The sequence below is a fragment of the Stegostoma tigrinum genome, chromosome 2, assembly GCF_030684315.1.
Source record: "Stegostoma tigrinum isolate sSteTig4 chromosome 2, sSteTig4.hap1, whole genome shotgun sequence".
Taxonomy (NCBI): Eukaryota; Metazoa; Chordata; class Chondrichthyes; order Orectolobiformes; family Stegostomatidae; genus Stegostoma; species Stegostoma tigrinum.
Genome location: NC_081355.1, coordinates 13,299,121 through 13,318,424, shown reverse-complemented (window position 1 = coordinate 13,318,424; position 19,304 = coordinate 13,299,121). Strand labels below are relative to the sequence as shown.

At 41.1% G+C, this 19,304-nt stretch overlaps 1 protein-coding gene across 7 annotated transcripts in view; it reads left to right on the top strand.

Moving 5' to 3' along the window:
• fyco1a (FYVE and coiled-coil domain autophagy adaptor 1a) overlaps nucleotides 1-19,304 on the top strand; it is a 182,017-nt gene that overhangs the window by 53,866 nt on the left and 108,847 nt on the right. For 6 of the 7 annotated variants that reach the window (XR_007249958.2, XM_048556001.2, XM_048555993.2 and 3 more), the window contains one exon: nucleotides 10,836-11,047. Coding sequence is in view for 6 of the 7 variants with exons in the window: in XM_048556001.2 (XP_048411958.1) it covers nucleotides 10,836-11,047 (212 nt within the window). In the remaining variant the exon portion in view is untranslated. Of the gene's footprint in view, nucleotides 1-2,587; nucleotides 2,647-3,877; nucleotides 3,916-10,835; nucleotides 11,048-19,304 lie in introns of those variants that run through there. The other variant, XM_048556029.1, reaches the window with a different exon arrangement.

Sequence of the window (19,304 nt, the reverse complement as noted above, 5' to 3'; positions counted from 1 at the left end):
CATGTAGCACTTAGCGGAAGATCATTCAACAGTAGAATTGGTACATAATTAACTGCCACAGCATTTATCTATGTAATATTTTCTGAGGTTTCGGGAGAATTTATTGAGACGTCATGTAAAACCCCAGTAGGACAAAAACATGTATTTCATGAGATTTTACATTAATTCAATTAATGCTGTTGTTTTTCTATTAATAACCATACTACTGAGGCTTGCATCATAGATACTTAGGTTAGTCTTATCCACATTGCAAAGATCCACATTGCAATGTTCACAATAATGCGCCTAGCATTATAAAATAGTAATACATAGGACTGTTTACATACTTTCAGTTCTATCAGTCAGCTCAAAGGGTCTGCGCTGTTACTTCAGAACCACATCCCATTTCTGTAGTGACAGCTTGGTTATGTTTCAAAGAACAAAGAAAATTACAGCACAGGAAAAGGCCGTTCAGCCCTCCAAGCCTCTGCTGATCCAGATCCTCTATCTAAACCTGTCGCCTATTTTCCAAGGATTAGTATCCCTCTGCTCCCTGCCCATTCATGTATCTGTCTAGATACATCTTAAATGACGCTATTGTGCCTGCTTCTACGACCTCCACTGGCAACGCGTTCCAGGCACCCACCACCCTCTGCGTAAAGAACTTCACACGCATATCTCGCTTAAACTTTTCCCTTTTCCCCTTGAAATGACCCCTTGTAGTTGACACCCCACTCGGGGAGGGGGTGGGTGGAAAGCTTCTTGCTATCCACCCTGTTTATACCTCTCATGATCTTGTAGACCTCAATCAGGTTCCCCCCCCACCCCACCTCCATTTTTCTAATGTAAAACCTCCTCAGCACCATCTCCAAAGCATCCACGTCCTTTTGGTAATGTGGCGACCAAAACTGTACGCAGTATTCCAGATGTGGTTGAACCAAAGTCCTATACAACTGTAACATGACCTGCCAACTCTTGTACTCGATACCCCGTCCAATGAATGAAAGCATGCCGTATGCCGCCTTGACTGCTGAATTGACCTACGTTGCCACCTTCAGGGTACAATGGACCTGAACACCCAGGTCTCTCTCTGCTCTGATTTTTCCCCAGGGCTTTTCCATTTACCGTATAGTTCGCTCTTCAGTTGGATCTTCCAAAATGCATCACCTCGCATTAGCCTGGATTGAACTCCATCTTCCGTTTCTCTGTGCAACTCTCCAGTCTATCTGTATTCTGCTGCATTCTCCAACAGTCCCCTTCTCTATCTGCTACTCCACCAATCCTAGTGTCATCTGTAAACTTGCTAATCAGACCATCTATACCTTCCTCCAGATCATTTATGTATATCACAGACAACAGTGGCCCTAACATGGATCCCTGTAGAACACCACTAGTCACAGATCTCCATTTTGAGACACCCCTTTCCACTACAACTCTCTGTCTCAATTTCAATCCATGTTTCAATCCAATTCGCCCCAACGTCAGACTTGCGTAAGTGCCACCCAAATCAGTAAATCCTGCTTTTACACCAAATACCCTCGTGAATGAGTTGCAGTACCCATGTCAGCGGTGTTCCTAATCACAGTGGTAGTGGTTTTTCTTCATGTCACAGTATTTAAACGTGTTGCCAAGTGGAAATGCATACATAGTATTATCCTGATTAGTACCTTGGTTATTGATACAAATGTTATTCATATGCTCGAGATATTCTGCTGTCTGAATCAGAAGATTAGCCCCAGAACCTGAACATGTCTTCTGTGCTTACTTTATGTACTGCAATGAGGAAGCATTACATTGGAAGTATAGGTTATGAGATTGGACCATACCTGAAAACAGGGGCAGGGATTGTGATGCACAGTTAACCCTCACCCATACCTTCTGAAGCAGGGAGCAGGCACACTTTATTCTGCCTGCTAATTCCAATGATTACAGCATGTAACGAGTAACATCTAATAGTTAGTGGCTGTACAACTTAGCAGGGTTTTCAAATTCATGAAAGGCTAGATCGAGTTTGAACTAAGCTGTATTCCTCAAATCAGTCTGCACCTTTTAATGGGCAGGAGCATTTTGACTGAAACAGGTGTTGAAAGTCATTCTAAACATGGATTTGACCAGGGAAAGATACAAGAGTAGCACAACATGGCAGAGAACAGGCTCCAGGATTTTCTGAAGCGGAACTGGAGGTGGAGAAGAAGAGTGATGTTACCTGACCAGAGGAAGCCCTCCAGACACCTTTCAGTAGGTGTGTGGGCCAGATATATGAAAGACTGTTGCGAGGACTCAGGCTCTGTGGACCTGGATGCAGCAGCAGAAAAGAAGTTTAATTAACTCGCAGGAGTGGGAAGTAAATCGGATAACTCCAAATGCCATATCCACCAACTGAATCACTAATTGTTTAATGCACCACAATTCCATCTTTCACCTACGAGCAATCTCTATCTATCTGAACTCCAAGTTAACATTCATTGCTACATCTCACCGTTCCACAGTCAGCACTGCTGCAAGCCTTTTATCCACACGCAGTTGCTTGCACGCTGTACCAATAGTCAACCATGACAACCACGTCACTCATACACTGTGCTCACTGACCCTTCCTTATTTCTTGCAGGATAAGGTGTCGCATATCCAGAGGAAGCAGCATTCAATATATGAGGGACAGGAACATCTGTAAGTCCTTAGCCCATTCAGGTGATGTACTTGCCATGACAAAGACTCTAACCAACAGAGGGTCTGAACCCAACACAGATGATGGTGCCTGTTAATTCAGAGATCTTCTCTTTCATTTCACTTCTCCTGTCATCCCACAATCTCTTCTGATTTATATAAATTACAGACCATGGAAGTTTGCACTACTTGCCTTCTACCGCAATCCAAATCAGAGTCTTCTTCCTTTCAAATATACAAGAACTACATCTGAAGCAGTTGTGGAGAAGCAGGAAGATAGGAGGAAGAAACATCGTCACTTGCTCTTACACCTGCATTCATTACTCAGATACTGGCATGTAATTTAGAGGATTGCTTTATGGTGCACATTCTGATGCACTAGTCATGAGTGACCTGTTATTAGAACGGGGAACAGTTACAGCCCCCTGATGGGCTCCAGATAATCTAGATAAGGATTTCAATGGTGTAGCCTGCTGAAGAAGGCTAATAGGCATGCAGAATGAAATACTCACTGAAATGGTGCTCATCTTGCAGGCAGTGTTTCAGATGTTAAAAAGCACTCAGTAGTGTGAAATGCTGACTGCCACCAAACTAAATTTCACATCTGCAGCCTTTGGCCAGACTTCAGTTAACCCAGCAGGAGCTGTATTCCCACCAGCGTATTTTTGAAAGCCATAGGAACTCAAAACATCAACACCCACATTATTGATAACCACTTCAATAACAATGACATCACACACACTTATAATTGTTCCCACAGCAATCATGCCCACAACCCTTTAGCTATATCCTAATGACCACATCGATAACATGTTTCTCGTGATATCCACATCTTGTTCTATTAATGACATCCGCTTTCGTGAAGCACCCATGAAAAGACATTGGATTTCAATGCTCCCATTGTCTTGATTCCCAAAACAGGAATCATATTAATGTTTTGGGTCCGGTGACCCTTCGTTAGAGGATCCCAGTTCTCTGATTTTTTTTTCATAGATGCTGCCAGACCTGCTGAGCTTTTCCAGCAGCCTCTGTTTTTGTTCCTGATTCACAACATACACAATTCTTTCAGCTTTTATCATATTAGTATTCCCATGTCACAATGATAGCTACTTTCTCCATAGTAATTACCATATTGTGATATTACAAAAGGCACGTCAATGATATTGTGGATTACAGACTTCCCTGCACATGGATGTTAATTGCCAATTTTCTATATCTGCTTTATTTTCTTTAGGTTCTAAGTCTTTATTTTTAGAATGAGGGACAAATCGGGGCAATGTTTGAAGTTCAGACGCTAAGAAAATTAACTAGAACATCACAACACGATCATTATAAAAATTTGTTCCAATGGTGAGAAATTTTCAGGGACATAAAGCATTTTAGAAATGAAATACACCCTTATTGTGTGAATGAGACACACACTGTGAAATATTGATGGCTGAATGTTATGCTTTGCTCAAATGGGCATATCACCAGCATAGAGCTATTCAGTTAGTATTTAAGTCTACAGAAACATAAAATGGCTGATGCTAAAAGCTTAATTTTGGAGCTGAATTGTTATGTTGAAGTTGTTATCTGCAGTTTGTTGATTTTTTTTTGTTTAGAAAGATGTTTACACCTTAACAAGTCCATTGGTACTGTTCATTTTTTCTGCTTTCCTCAAGAAATTATCATTGTTCCATACTGTAATTGTCTTAAAAGGGCAAGTCATGATGCACATTTGCACATTTTGAAACAGTGTTTTATCTCCATTCTTAAAATCCTCTTACTTTGCTTAAGTAAGTCACCTGAATGTTGATGCGTGATGTACTTCACACTTGTGCTTGAATGACTGTTGGTCAGCATGCTGCTTGTATTATTGCATTTTCCAGCATATGAATTAGGAGTAGATGTAGACAATTAGCCCTTCAAGCCTGCCCGGCCATTCATTAAGGTCATTTTTATGTTCCGAATTCCACATTTCCATGCTAAAAGAGTGATCCGATAATTTAAAACTGTGCTTCTAGTTCCAGGCAAACCCACGAAAATAAATATCTTTTCTATATCCACCTTATCAAGACCATTCTTCTAAACGTAAACAAAATTACTCCTTGCTGTCTTGTGATAACAAGCCTAGCCTGTCCAATCTTTCGACATAAAATGTCCCGCTTATTCCAGTGTCAAACATCTACTTCCTCCTGAGCCACATCTTATAAGACCCTGGGATGAAATCCATCAGGACCTAGGGACTTGTAAACTAGTAGCTCTGTTAGTTTGCTCAGTGCTGCTTCCCTGGTATTATCACCAATCTTGTCTCTCCGCCTCCTGATTGAGATTTGTGACTGGGATGTCATTTGTGCCCTCTGCAGTGAAAACAGAAGCAAAATATTTAGTCGTTATGTCTGCTATTTCTTTATTATCTATTAACTCCCTATTCTCACTCTAAAGGATCAACCCTCACTTTACTGCACTCTTTTTTTCCTTTTTAGGCACTTAGTGAAAATGTTGGTATCATTTTTACATTTGTAGATTTCTTTCTTTCATGCTGTAATTTATTTGTCCAGATCTAATGTTTCAATCATTCTCTGCCATCTTCATATTCTGACCAGTTGCCTGACTGGCAACTCATTTTTGTGCAATTATATGCTTTCCCCTTAGGTTTATGGCTTTCTTTAACGCCTAATTAACCATAGAAGGTTAATTCATAGATGGTAAATCAAATCCTCCCCTTAGAATTATATTTGTAGAAGGTTTTGTATTTATTCTGAAATATACCTTTTAAATGACTGCCATTGTTTTTCTACTGATACATATCCCAGTTCTCTTCAGCTAGCTTAGCCTTCCTGCCCATACAGTTTTTGCTTTTTAATTTCAAAATACTCTTTCCCTTTCAACCGTGGATGTAAATTCAATCATGTTATAATCATGGTTATCTACAAACGCCTTTACTTTGAGTTCATTAGTTTCTTTATTTTTCCAACTGTGTAAAATCTCCTCTTAAGTTACTTAATACCTTGGGTCACATTGGCTCTCATAAGGTGCTGGCAGTCAGGTCTTGGAAATGCATACATTGTATTAATGTCATCATCATGTATGCTTTGTGCATTATCACTGCAGTGTGTGAGAAAATGTTACTGTCTCTGCACAAGCACATTTTGGTATCATTAAGACCAATGAGAATCAATTTATTTGCAGATCAAAAAACAGATATTCTTTCCCCTAAACATCCTGGAAAAATCTGAGAATTTGTATCAATGGCGATTTGCTTTGGAAAAAATCTGAAAAGTCTCTCATCATTTATAAAAATTATGGGAGGTAAATAGGTAACTTTTGAGTCATTCACATTACATGATTGAGGTTACATTGGCTAGAGCAATAGGTTTTGAAGCAAACTAACTGGGCTTTTAACATTAACCTATAGTCTTCAGTCATTTTTCTACTGCATTCTCACGCTTTACCAAGCAATCAAATTCAATATTGCAAGTTGTTTTATCACCATATAAAATCCTAAAATCATCATTGCTGATCGTGCCTGAATTACGTTCTTTGGAGATATTGAACTATCTGAAAATACAAAGATGATTTTACAAGTGATCTGTACAAGATTAGAATAGTTTACTTAGCAAGTAAGTTCAGTACTGAGATCCTGTAACTCACATTAACAAAACATGTTACAGCAACTGAAGAAAAACAAAAACTCCACATCAAAATACATCTCTAGTGATGTGTGTGCTGGTGATACCCACAGTGGTAAAGCTTTTCCAAAATGGTTAAATTTGCAAGATTCAAATCTGTACAAACCACATTACTGATTCTAATGTAAGATTTTGATATAATTAATGCCACATTATTTGCAACCCAAATTAAAATTGAAAAATAGCAAGCTACAATTAATGATACCATATCCTTAACAAATACAATCAGAATTCTGTCTTAATGATGTGATTCAAGCTCCCCTTTTTACTCATGGTATAATGTGGCACATAAACACAATTTAAAGGTTGCAAACACTCTATGGAAAGCTATGGAGACATATAATGTAAGTGGGTGAGGGCATAGGGTATCAAGTGAATGTGAAGGGTTTAGGATATCAGTTAGATAAGGTTGAGAGCTGAGTGGGCAATGAGGAGTGCATCAGGCTGGAAGAGTGGCAAGTGGTTGATAGTATAATGAAGCAAGTGAGTGAGAGGTTAAGGTGGCAAGTAAGTGGGTACTGTGTGGTAAGATGGCCATGTGGGTGGGGAGTAAAGTGGCAGGTAAGTGGGTAGGGTGGCACATGGATCATTGAGGCGGTAGGATTGCAGGTGTGTAGAATGATGGCAGCTGGGTAAGGAGGTAGGGATGGACCAGGGAATGGGGTGGAGGCTTGGAGAGAGGAGTTGTGGGTTGGAGGAGAAAGAGTCAGAAGGCTGGGGAGTGTCAGTTGTCCAGGGATGTGGGTGGGGTGCATTTTTTAAAATGTACTCATTCATTGGACGAGGGCATCGCTGGCTACGCCAGCATTTATTACCCATCCCTAATTCCCCAGAGAGCATTTAAAAGTCAACCACAATGCTGTGAAGGTCTGGAGCCAAACCAGAAAAGAATAATGGTTACTTCCCTAGGCATTAGTGAACCAGATGGGTTTTTCCGACAATCATTCTTAATTCCAAATTTTTATTGAATTCAGTTGTGCAGGATTCGTACCTGGGTCTCTGGATTATAACAATAATACCACTTGGCAATCACCTCCCCTAAAGTGTGGTGGGGTGTTCAGTTGTTACTCAGGGAGGTGTGGTTGTTTTTACAGTTACCTAGGAGTTGGAGAAGAATTTAATTCTCCAGTGTTTCCTGGCACCTTCCCTATCCAGATAAGTAAGTTGGAATTTTCTAAAATCTCTCACTCTGACTCTGACCCAGCTGATCATTAGTTGTATATTTGTAGATGATATTGTGTTGTGTAGGTGGGAACAAAAAGCTATTAAAGAGACAGAAACTGTAATGAGAATGAGATATCTGTGGAGTTTAATGTGTGAGATCATCCACTTTGTATCCTTAAGAAGATTTCTTGACAATGAGTAGTTAGAAACTGGTGAAGCAAATGGGTGTCCAGGATACAGATCACAAAAATCCAGCACACAAGTACCAAACATAATCAAGGATTCCTGAAATGCTGACTGCTACCACAGAAAAAGAACAGTGAAGAGTTTATGCTGCAGTTTCTCAGAGCCCTTTTGAAATGTTCCAGTCAGTCATGGAGAGGCACTACACATTACAAAAGTTGACTTTTTTTAAAAGCATTTTTGTACCAGAGCAATAACAATTGGTTAAATTACATGGAAAAGTTGCATTAACTCGCATGCATTGCCATGGGTCCAGAATGATGCTGGGTAATCTAACTGAGGTACTATCTTAAATTATGAAATGATCCATTAAGACAGATCTGGGAGAATAATCTTAAAAATCAGACTTCAGCCATTGGGGAATGAAACCAAGAGGAAATGTTTCACATGAAAGATCGTAGAACTGGGGAGGCCTCTCAGAGGCTGTTTTGCTAATTCTGTTGAAACTTTCAAGTCTGAAATTGTTAAGATTTTGCTGGGTAAGGGTATCAAAGAGCATAGGAGCAAAGCAGGTCATTTGTCCCATTTGAGTCTGTGCTGGCATTCAGATGAGATTGTGGCTGATTTCATAACCCTCAATTCTACTTTTCTATCTTATCCTCATAACCCTTGATTCCCTTAATGCTTAGAAATCTGTTTATCTCAGCCTTGAATATTCTTAACGATCCAGCCTCAACTGTCCTCTGCAGTAAAGAATGCCACACGTTAACAACCCACTGAGAGAGACCCTTGTCTATGCTCTCAGATCCTCTAACAACCTCTCCACAACCACCCTGTCAAACCCCCTATAAATCTTACAAGTTCAATAGGGTCTCCTCTCATTCTTTTAAATTCCAATGCATATGAACCCAACCTACTGAACCTTTCTGATAAGAAAAGCCCTTCATACTCAGGATTAACCCAGTAAACCTTCACTGGACTGCATCCAATGTCAGTATATCTTCGATAACAATTCCAAAACTGTTCACAGTACTCCAGATGTGGTTTGACTAGTGCCTTGTAGTTTTCGCCAGGCATCCCTATTTCTAAACTCAATCCTGTTAGAAATGAAAGCCAAAATTCTATTTGTCTTCCCTCTTAATCCACTGAATATAGGCGATAGCTTTATGTAATTCACACATGAAGACGCCCAAACCCCCCTCAGCTGCAAATTTTAGCAGCTTTTCACCATTTAAATAGCATTCAACTCATCCTCCTATCCCTCTCTTTTTAGTGTCTCCCCTGCCGCTGCCTCCTTGTCCAAATGCATCCCTGGCTTTTTAAACAGTCTATGCAGATATTTAGCAGTGTGGCAGATGTGAAGTTCAGATCTGAAACTGTTTCTTAAGAGCCCTCTGCGAGCTGTGGACTGGTGTCTTTGGGAGTGAGCGGAAACCACATCAGCTGCCAGTAGCAGTGAAGTGCCGGCAAGAGCAGACCCATGAGTAAAAGCTGCCTGAAGACAGGAATCAGATGAGCAGACAAAAAATAAAGCTGAAGAACTGTGAATGCTGGAAATCAGAAACAAAAGCAGAAGTTGTTGGCAAGACTCAGCATGTCTGGCCGCATCTGTGGAGAGAAAGCAGAGTGAACATTTTGGGTACAGTTCTAAAGAAGGGTCACTCGAGGTAATTAACAAAAGAAGGAAAATAAAACAGTAATCATTGATCCTGATTAAAAAGGAGTCAAACAATATCTGATTGACATGGACGAGTTGGATCAAAGAATCTGTTTCTGTGATTCTGTCACTCTTTTATTTTAAAGCTGGTAATTTCACATATATTGTAATCCAGGAGGTTAGTTAGCTCAATTGTCTGGAAAACTGATTTGTGATGCAGAGCTATGCCAAGGTACAAGTTCATTTCCAGTGCAGGCTGAGGTCACTACAAAGGTCCCACATTCTTGACTTCATTCTTCAGCTGTGAGGTGTAGTGACCTTTACGTTAAACCACCACCAGTCATCTCTATCGAAAGAGAGAGCAGGTCTGTGGTCCTGTGGGACTGTGGTGGCTTTGTAGTCATCTGGATAAAAATACTGCTTACCTCAGTTGTACCTTGAGGCTATAGTGGATATTCTTTTCTAATTAGGAACTTCTTTTAAAAGCAATTTCTAGTTCCGAAATAGGATTCTTGGAATTGGACTTGGTTTAATCTTCCAGTACAGTTTCCTTTGACTGTTTACCTTCTATAATGGGTCTTCCGCATACTTCTCAGATATTCCTAAAAACCTGCTGTCACCTTCTTTTAAAAACTGATCCATCTACTTCAAACCGCCTCCATCATTACCTCAGTCTTGAGTTCAACATGAAGCATTTATTTCAAAGGGTTGAGTCTTCCCAGCCCTTGAATGGCATGGGTCACAGTGAGAAATCTGGGAAAATTGTGTGAGATGTTCAGTGATGGCATTCCCAATGTTGAGATAAATTCCCATTTTCCAAGCAAGTGTTGGACTCAATATTCTCACACATGAGCGAAGAGGGGCCTCTACCTCTTGGCTTTAACTAGGCTACATTTCAGGGATGCTCGCTTGCTGCCTTGGCACTCGCTGACTTTGTACCTACTTTGATGCTCACTGCATCCTTGTTTTGCCTCGCCCTTTTGTGCTTTGCTGCCCCAGCTAAAGCTTAAAGGCTCACAGAGTTTCTACCTTGATTTGCCTTTCAGTGTGGATATAAAGCCAGGCAGCTTGCCATGGTTGTCAGCAGTCATCATTCAAGAGGATTAACGTATTGCTGTATGCCATCGTGATGCATCTGAATTGTACTATGTGCCAGCCATGTATGCACCCATTGTGCTTCAAGCAAACGGCCATGTCTCAAAGCCTAATCGGAGTAATCCCCAGTCAAATCTAGGGAGACACTTTTTCAAGCTTGTAACAGTAAGTCAAGGGCAGCCTCCGATATCAGTCTAGAGCCTTGGGACAGCGAGTGTTTCCATCCTTTCTTTAAATACCTTTCTTTTGTGTATTCTAAATAAAAAGCTATAGTTCTGCACAGCTTCTTATTGTGCAAAAATATTTCATGTACATAGGTAGGAAATTGAAAACTGGCAAAAGGACTTGTTAAATTTAATTTCCTCCCTGAATGGAAATTTGTTTTCACCTGGAAAATAATCATCCTGTTTCATTTTCAGGCTCTGTGGGCGTATCTTCTGCTACTACTGCAGCAATAATTTTGTAATGACAAAACACAGTGGTAAAAGAGAGCGATGCTGCAGAGCCTGCTACACAGAACATAGTGCTGTGGTTCAAAGATTGAATGATCCTGGATCTTCCAGTACTCCAAACAGCCCTGAGGAATCACCCTCACGCTCCGCTTCTGAAGGACCAACTAGCAGAAACACAGGTAATGATCACTCAGATGGTTTGGAAACAAATTATTCCTGTAATCGTGGTACAAGTTACAATGTAGGTACTAATTACCAATACGTTTCAGATGCACAATAGTTTGACAACTAATTATTAACATAATAAGTATTAATTACGAAGTAGGTTCCTGGTTCTGTATGACATGATAGGTTTATATGTGTAATTCAAACTTTAGGCCAAACAGGATCTTGTGATGCACTGCTAGTGTTCCTACCAGAAGACCTCAGTTCAATTCCCACCTTCCTCAAAGGTGTGTAATAACATCTCTGAATAGAGTCATGCAGAATGGAAACAAAGCCTTTGGTCTAACTTCTCCAAGCCGAGCAAGTTTCCCAAACTAAACTAATCCCGCTTCCCTACACTTGGCCTATATCCCTCTAAACCTTTCCTATTCATGTGCCTTTCCAAATGTCATTTAAATGTTCTAACTGTGCCTACATTTACTGGCAGTTAATTCCACATCCAAACCACCATCTGAGTGCAAAGATTGCTTGTTAGGTCCCTTTTTAAATCTTTCTGTTCACACCTTAAAAATATATCCCTCTGTAGGCTAATTGAAATAACTATAATTGAGGCTGACACTCCACTACTGAAAGAGTGTGTCACTATTGTGGATGCAGTCTTTTAAATATGAAATTGAAGCTGTCAAGGGAATATAAAATATCCTGCGGTACGGTTAAAGAACCATTATCGTACTGTCCTAGTTAGCATATATACCTCAACCGGAACAATATAAAACCGAAAGTGCTGGAGGAAGTCAGCAGCATCTGTGGAGAAAGAAACAGGGTTAAGGTTTCAAGTCTTATATGACTTCTTTATACGAATAAAAAAAACTTGAAACATTAACTGTTTCCTTCTCCATGGATGTTGCGAGACCTGTTGAGTTTTCTGTTTCAGATCTACACCATCTGCGGCATTTTGGTTTTATTTCATTCAGAATGATAGCTCAAATGAACAGTTTAAATTATGGGACTGGGTTATATGAACAAGGCTTGACACCCCTTAAATGTAGGAGGTTGAGAGAAGATATAATTCATTATGTGGCAAAAAACAATTTCATCTGATAAGAAAGCCCAAAACAAGGGGACATTTCCTTAAAATTATTTAGCACTATGTCAAAAAGTTTTCAAGTTAAAGGTAGTGAAAATCTCAAACTCACTCCACAAAACATAATTATGACAAGTCGGCTTAAAACTGAGTTTAATTGATTTACAATAACCAATGAAGAGATTACCTGGCAGTTTAGTACCAGGCTGTTTGTAGAATCTTGCAGAGAGCTCAGGCACCTTATCTAGGTCAGATGCATTGCTCTGTTAACCACAGTATCCAAACAAAAGTCCCTCGAGTGAATTTAAAAATAACGTCCAACTACACTGCATTCTCCCAGCATTGCATTTCAGTGTTGTTCTGAGTAATGTGCTGAAGTTCTTTTCAGGAGGAGTTGGGGGGAGCAGGATCGATTTTCTTAGTAACTGTCTCTTCCATGAAGAATGTGAAGAACATGATGTATCAGGGTTTGCAGGCTGGTTAATAGTATGACAGGATTCAGTGATCTCTCCTCCCATGACTGTAACCATATCTAAATACTGGCCAATAGGGTAGTTAGATCTGGTCAGCAGTTGGAATTTTTATTCATCTTTTGATAGAAGCGGGCAATGCTGGCACCATTTATTGTCCGTCCCCAAGTGTTCAGAGAGCAGTTCAGAGCCGACCACCTTGCTATGCATTTGGATTTGCTTGTTGGCCAATTTCATGCTGGGAACTGGGTTGGGTGAACATGAGGGATAAGTGTTTAGATGCAAGGGGAGGAGGAGGTGAGAGGGAAGAACAAAGGAGGGCAGAGTTGAGTGTGAGGGAGTGTGCATGTGCAAGAGAGGTGGAAGTGAAGGTTTGAGTGAAAGACAGTAAGTTGGGGGTGGGGGGAGGGTGTGGGTGGGTGGTCCCTGACTCAATGCTCGACTTGTAGACGCTTTTACATATGAATGTGATTCCACATGGGGTTAATTAATATGAATTTTAAAGATCCAACATGCAAACGTTTCCTTATTCTTATGAAAAGCTGTTTTATATTGCTGTATTTATATTTATATATTGTCCCGCATTGTGATCTGACTTAACGTACTGATCAATTTGTGAACAGACTCAAGAATGGAACCCGTTCACAACCAGGCACTGCCTGTACTTCTAAATAACTAGGTGTGGGCATGCGTGGAGTCAGGAGAGTCGTGGAGTTGCGAACAACAAGGAAAGGGTTTAATGAATGAGTGTTGAGATAAGAGACACAGCAAGTAGGTTGAGAGGGAGTGAGAAAGACAGAGGTGAGATAGTTATGTGAGGGAAAGGGAACTGGTTGACGGAGGGAGGAAGGTTGAGAGTGCAATTTGCTCATTTTCATTTTTGTGAATTTCTATATGAGTAGTTGTTTGGTTGTGTGGAACTTGAGTGTTGCTCAAAAAAGACACATTTTGTTGAAGCTTTTTAATCTTGCATTCATCAGAACAGTTCACAAGAAATAGCCATGTAAAAGAAGGACAAAGTTTTAAACTACAAGAGGAGGGCACTGATTATTTGACTTGAGAACTTTGGTAGGAGTATTGCCGTGGAGAATGTGCATGGTGTCTGCAAAGAATTACGCTGACAACTAATTTAGGATTGTCAGTTGCACACGCAGTGTGGTGCACTTACATGTAGTGGGAGCTACTATTAGTACTCAGGCCCATGTTCTTTGCAGTCAGAAAGAACACGTACACACATTGTATCAGTGATAATGGGAACTGCAGATGCTGGAGAATCCAAGATAACAAAGTGTGGAGCTCGATGAACACAGCAGGCCTCTCTGATGAAGGGCCTAGGCCCGAAATGTCAGCTTTTGTGCTCCTGAGATGCTGCTTGGCCTGCTGTGTTCATCCAGCTCCACACTTTATCAGTACATACATTGCGCCTGTTTCATTGCAACAAAGTAGGTGATAGACATTGCCCTAAGAACTGACACAGAGAATGTCTGAACCAATCAGAGTCATCCAGCCTGGTTTGAATTTTTTTAAAAAAACTTTGTGGTTAACCATCAGTCATCACAACAGATACATTCTCATGGCACCAGTCGTACGAATCGGAGTCCGCTTGCTGATCAGTAAGCACTCTCCTCTCATATTGCATTGTGATATTTTCCATTAACATTTTTAACATGCATTTTCTTACATGTTGACCTGATCCAAGATGAAAGGCATCGAGAAAATGTCTTTATCACCAGCACTCCAATTCATTTCCGCTCAACAACGATATATTCCCTAACTATACCACTTAACCTTTAGCACACAACTTATCTAACTTGTGCTCAATGTGACTAATACTTAAAAAAAAAGCTTGCAACTGCACACATTCCTTTGTTAACTTTGTTCTCTATAATTTGTAATGACGATATTTACTGTAGTTCTTGCCCAGTTAGTAAGTTTAATAAAATTTTTGATTGCTGTAGAATATAATTTTTTAATCTCTCAGATCTTTGATCTGTTCTGCAGATTTGCAATGACGCAACTTAGTGTTCTAACCCACAGCTCAACTGCATTGCTTCGAAAATGGCTTGCACATTTTCTTAACTGTAAATGCCATAAAGCTGAAATATTGTATCAAAATGAATATAGAATTTATGTTTTGAAAATAGAGACTGAATTATGTATGTGTACCCTGATTTGGATATCTCCTGACTGCTTTGTCTGATGACACTGTTCACTATGAATTCCTTTAAACAGTGTTTCTGGTTAATAACAAATATGTTTTAAAAGTTGTGCCATAACGCATATTGGCATAACCCTTCCTTGCGAAATTCCTCTTTCTACAAGTGGATCGGTGTAGACTGGAGTATCTACTTGGGTATGCCCCTGATCAAATTCCAAATCTCTGGTTGAGTTTAGTAACTTGTGGACAAGATTCCAATGTCATTTTATTTTCAGCACAGCTCATGGCCTTAGCAGTCAGTTACAATGGAAGAAGGGGGTTCTAAAACTTTAAAGCTCTGAAGAAGAAATTTAACATTGCTGCCAACTAAGAAGGGAACTAAGAAATTTCATGTCCAGTAAAAACTGAAATAACTGCAGATTCTGTAAATCAGGAACAAAAACAGAAGTTGCTGGAAAAGTTCAGCAGGTCTGGCAGCATCTGTGAAGAAAAAAAAAATCAGAGTTAACATTTTGGGGCCTGTGATCTCTCCAGAGGAAGGGGTCACAGGACCTGAAACGTTAACTCTGATTCTTTTTCTTCACAGATGCTGCCAGACCTGCTGAGCTTTTCCAGCAACTTCTGCTGTTGAATCCCATGCCCAGCATTGGTTAGGCACAGATAGATTGAAATGCTGCATTTCACTCATTTGAGATATAATACACTGTCCCATTTGTGTACTGCCTGTCCCTCCAGCACACAACCTGGGTATTTTATACATACTGATTTTTTTGCAAGTATCTACTTGCAGCTAATACATACATCCTCCAACGTTGGAAGATATGTTGAGATAAAATCAAGTATGTCTGTAAAGTGATAGGTGTCTGCCCTTTGTTCTCAGGTTGATTGTTCCTTTGGGAGTGATGCCACAATTGGACCTGGATGCATGACCTCTCCCTCTCCCTAATATTCTCGGGGTCCCCTTGATTCTTTTGGGCTCTGGGATCTGTCTACATTCTGCCTAGACTGGCCACAGTGCAAAATGTTACTTCCTTCTCAAATGATGCCATTTCCTGCAAATCTCTGGCATCACTGCTGACAGATCTTACTTTAGCTACTAAGCTCCTGTTTTAATTGAATTTTCCTTGTGACATTCATGAGATTTTGTAAGTTATTGTTTAGGAACTTTCCACAGCATAGTATTATGCTAAACAATATTGTATTACTGTAGTGTGGAAGGCTGAAAACAAGAATTTGGAAAGTCGGAATGCAACACATCACTTCAAGTTTTTAGACGTTGGAATCCCAATGTGAAATGATTCGAAGGTGAAGGCCTACACTAAAAGAATCCTTAAGAGCCATGACATAAAGGGCTGTTTTATGTCATGGAGTTAGAATGCAAAAGTCTGAGATGCAGAATGTCACTTTTGCTCCTCTTGCCCTGGATCGTATTTCTGTAAAGCTCACTTAATAGGCCACCCACAATGTTTCCTCACTCAGCTGCATTTAAAATTACAGCCAGTGGCTAATGATAGCAGCAGACTCCGATCTGTATACTTAAACGTGGACTGTGCCAAATTTAGACAGGTGTCCATTTTGCATTACTCAGCAAAGCAGGATAAATAAGATGGAGGAGAATTTGGGGTGTGGCAAAGCCAAGAAACTGGGGAAAGGGGAGGATGAAATCAACAACAATGGCCCATGCTGATATCAGAACACATAGTATCAAAAAGTAAGTCCGAAGTCTCACAACAACAGGTTATGGTCCAACAAGTTTATCTGAAATCACAAACCTGTTGGACTTTAACCTGGTGTCGTGTGGCTTCTGACTTTGTCCACCCCCCGTCCAACACCGCGCCTCCACATCATCTCATAGACTCAACTAAACTGGATTTGGTGGGTGTTAATTTCCAGATTACTAGCTAAGCTCTGCACTAAGTGTAACAACGCTAAAGAGGTCGGAAAGTGAATGTGTAGTTAAAAGACTGTTGTTGGAAAGAAGGATTCCATTCTGTTGGTCAGTGACATTGAGAGAGACAGAAGGATCTCTATTAATGGATTGAGCAGAACCTGAACTGGACTGAGACTAATATCTTAACAGAAAGTATAAGGAGGGTTGTGGAAAGGACTTTAAGCTGCAATGAAATGTAAATATGAAAGGTCCGTTTACCCAGTGTCCACATCAGCAGAAAAACCCTTCAAATTCTGTAGTAGAATTGCACAAATCAGTCTCAGAAAGCAGGGGAGGTTAAACAGCATCTGTGGAGGGGGTGGGGGGAGAGAGAGAGATACAGTTAATATGTTGTTTTTGGGGCTAGAGGCCTGCGACCAGTGCTATGCTAGATCAGTTGCTTTTTGTCATTTATATAAATGATTTGAATGTGAATACAGGAGATAGAGTTAGTAAAAGTTTTTGCAGATGATTTGCATCCCACTACCAAACATTTTTCCCTCCCCACCCTTATCTGTTTTCTGGAGGGACCACTCTCTGTGACTCGCTCGTCTGCTCCACACTCCCCACCGCCCCCGGCACCTTTCCCCACAACCACAGGAAGTGCTCCACCTGCTCCCACACCACCTCCCTCGACCCCATCCCAGGCCCCAAGAAGACCTTTCACATCAAACAGATGTTCACCTGCACATCTGCAGTTCCCGATGTGGCCTCCTCTACATTGGGGAAACCAGGCGGAGGCTTGGGGACCGCTTTGTGGAACACCTATGCGCGGATCGCAACAAACAACTGCACCTCCCAGTCGCAAACCGTTTCAACTCCCCCTCCCACTCCTTAGACGACATGTCCGTCCTGGGCCTCCTGCAGTGCCACAACGATGCTACCTGAAGGTTGCAGGAATGGCAACTCGTATTTCATTTGGGAGCCCAAACGAATGGTATCAATGTGGACTTCACAAGCTTCAAAATCTCCTCTCCCCCAACCATTATCTCAAAACCAGTCAAGCCTGTCCCCACCTCCCTAACCTGTCCTTCCTCCCACCTATCCCCCCCTCCCATCTCAAGCCCCCCCCCCATCTCCTACCTACCAGCCTCATCCCACCCCCTTGACCTGCCCACCCTCTCTGGCCTGACCTATCATCCCCTAACTCCCCACCTACACTCACCTTTTACTCTCCTCTTTTGACCTGTCTGTCTCCTCTCCACCTATCTTCTCCTTTATCCGTCTTCTATCCACCTTCCCCCCCCCTCCCTATTTATTTCAGAACCCGCTTCCCCTCCCCGATTTCTGAAAAAGGGCCTAGACCCGAAATGCCAGCTTTCCTGCTCCTGCAGCACTGCTTCGCCTGCTGTGTTCATCCAGCTCTACACTGTGTTACCAGTATTGGTGGTGCAGTGGGAGTGAAGAAGGTTACCTCGGAGTACAGTGGGACCTTGATCAGATGATCAGATGGGCCAAGGAGTGGCAGATGGAGTTTAATTCAGATAAATATGAGGTGTTACATTTTGATAAGGCAAACTAGGGTAGGATTTGTACATGTAATGATAAGATCTTGGAGTGTGTTGCCGAGCAAAGAGACGTTGGGTGCAGGATCCTACGTGAATGAAGTCTGATGCACACTTTAGGTTTAGACTTTGGGGTCAGTTGATCAGTCTGCTATTTCTTCCCAGCGGCCCTGCGTCCCCCAAAGACAGCCTGTTTTTCCAGCGAGGGTCTGTTCAGCACCTTAACCAATGCCACCCACTGCTGGAGGCCTGAACACAACTGTTTGAGCTCCCCTGCTCCTGACCCCCTCTCACTGCTGACACCTGCCACTGAGGCTCCCATTATATTATGGAGGGTGAGTCATGCCTGACTGTAATCTCAGGAAAGCTCTGCATACTATGGTGGGCGAGCAGTTTTGATTCACCGGAATGATGTTCGGGAAGCAGTAATGTATGAGGACAGACTGTGTTGACCAGATTTCTATTCCCTCGACCCTGTATAATTAAGGGTGATCTAATTGAGGTGTTTAAAATTCAAAAAGGTGTTTGATAGAGCAGGTTCAAGGAAGTTGTTTCCTCTGGTACCCAGAGGTGATGACGAATGATGACAATCTTCTCAAGTGCAGTGATTAGATTAGATTAGATTCCCTACAGTGTGGAAACAGGTCCTTCGGCCCATTAGTGGTTAAAGCTGTGTTGCCAACTAATTACCAATTCAGACTTTGAAAGGCCATTTGAAATGCTTAAGCCTGTTGAAGCCTTCTTTGAGCAAGGTCAAGATTTTAAATTCATTTAAAAGTATTGAACGATACTAGTCTAGTAAATCTGTGGTTTCATTGGGTTTCACTGTTGAAGCTGCTGTGTTGCTTCACCTCGATGTGACTGTTTCAGTATGCCCATTTGATATCAGTTTGCTACCTAGGTATTTAACATCATCCATTCTTATTTCCTCCTCAAGGAATAAATTTCGTAGAATGTTTCTTTTGAAGTTTATTCAAGTGGAGTCAAAGAACTTATCATTCAATGAAAGAAATAGATTTAATGACTTAATCCATTTTTTCTCCTGTTATGCGTTGAACATTCTGTGGTAATACTGTGTTTTATCTGTTTCACCTGTAAGTGAGTGGGTTATTCCAATTTTGGAT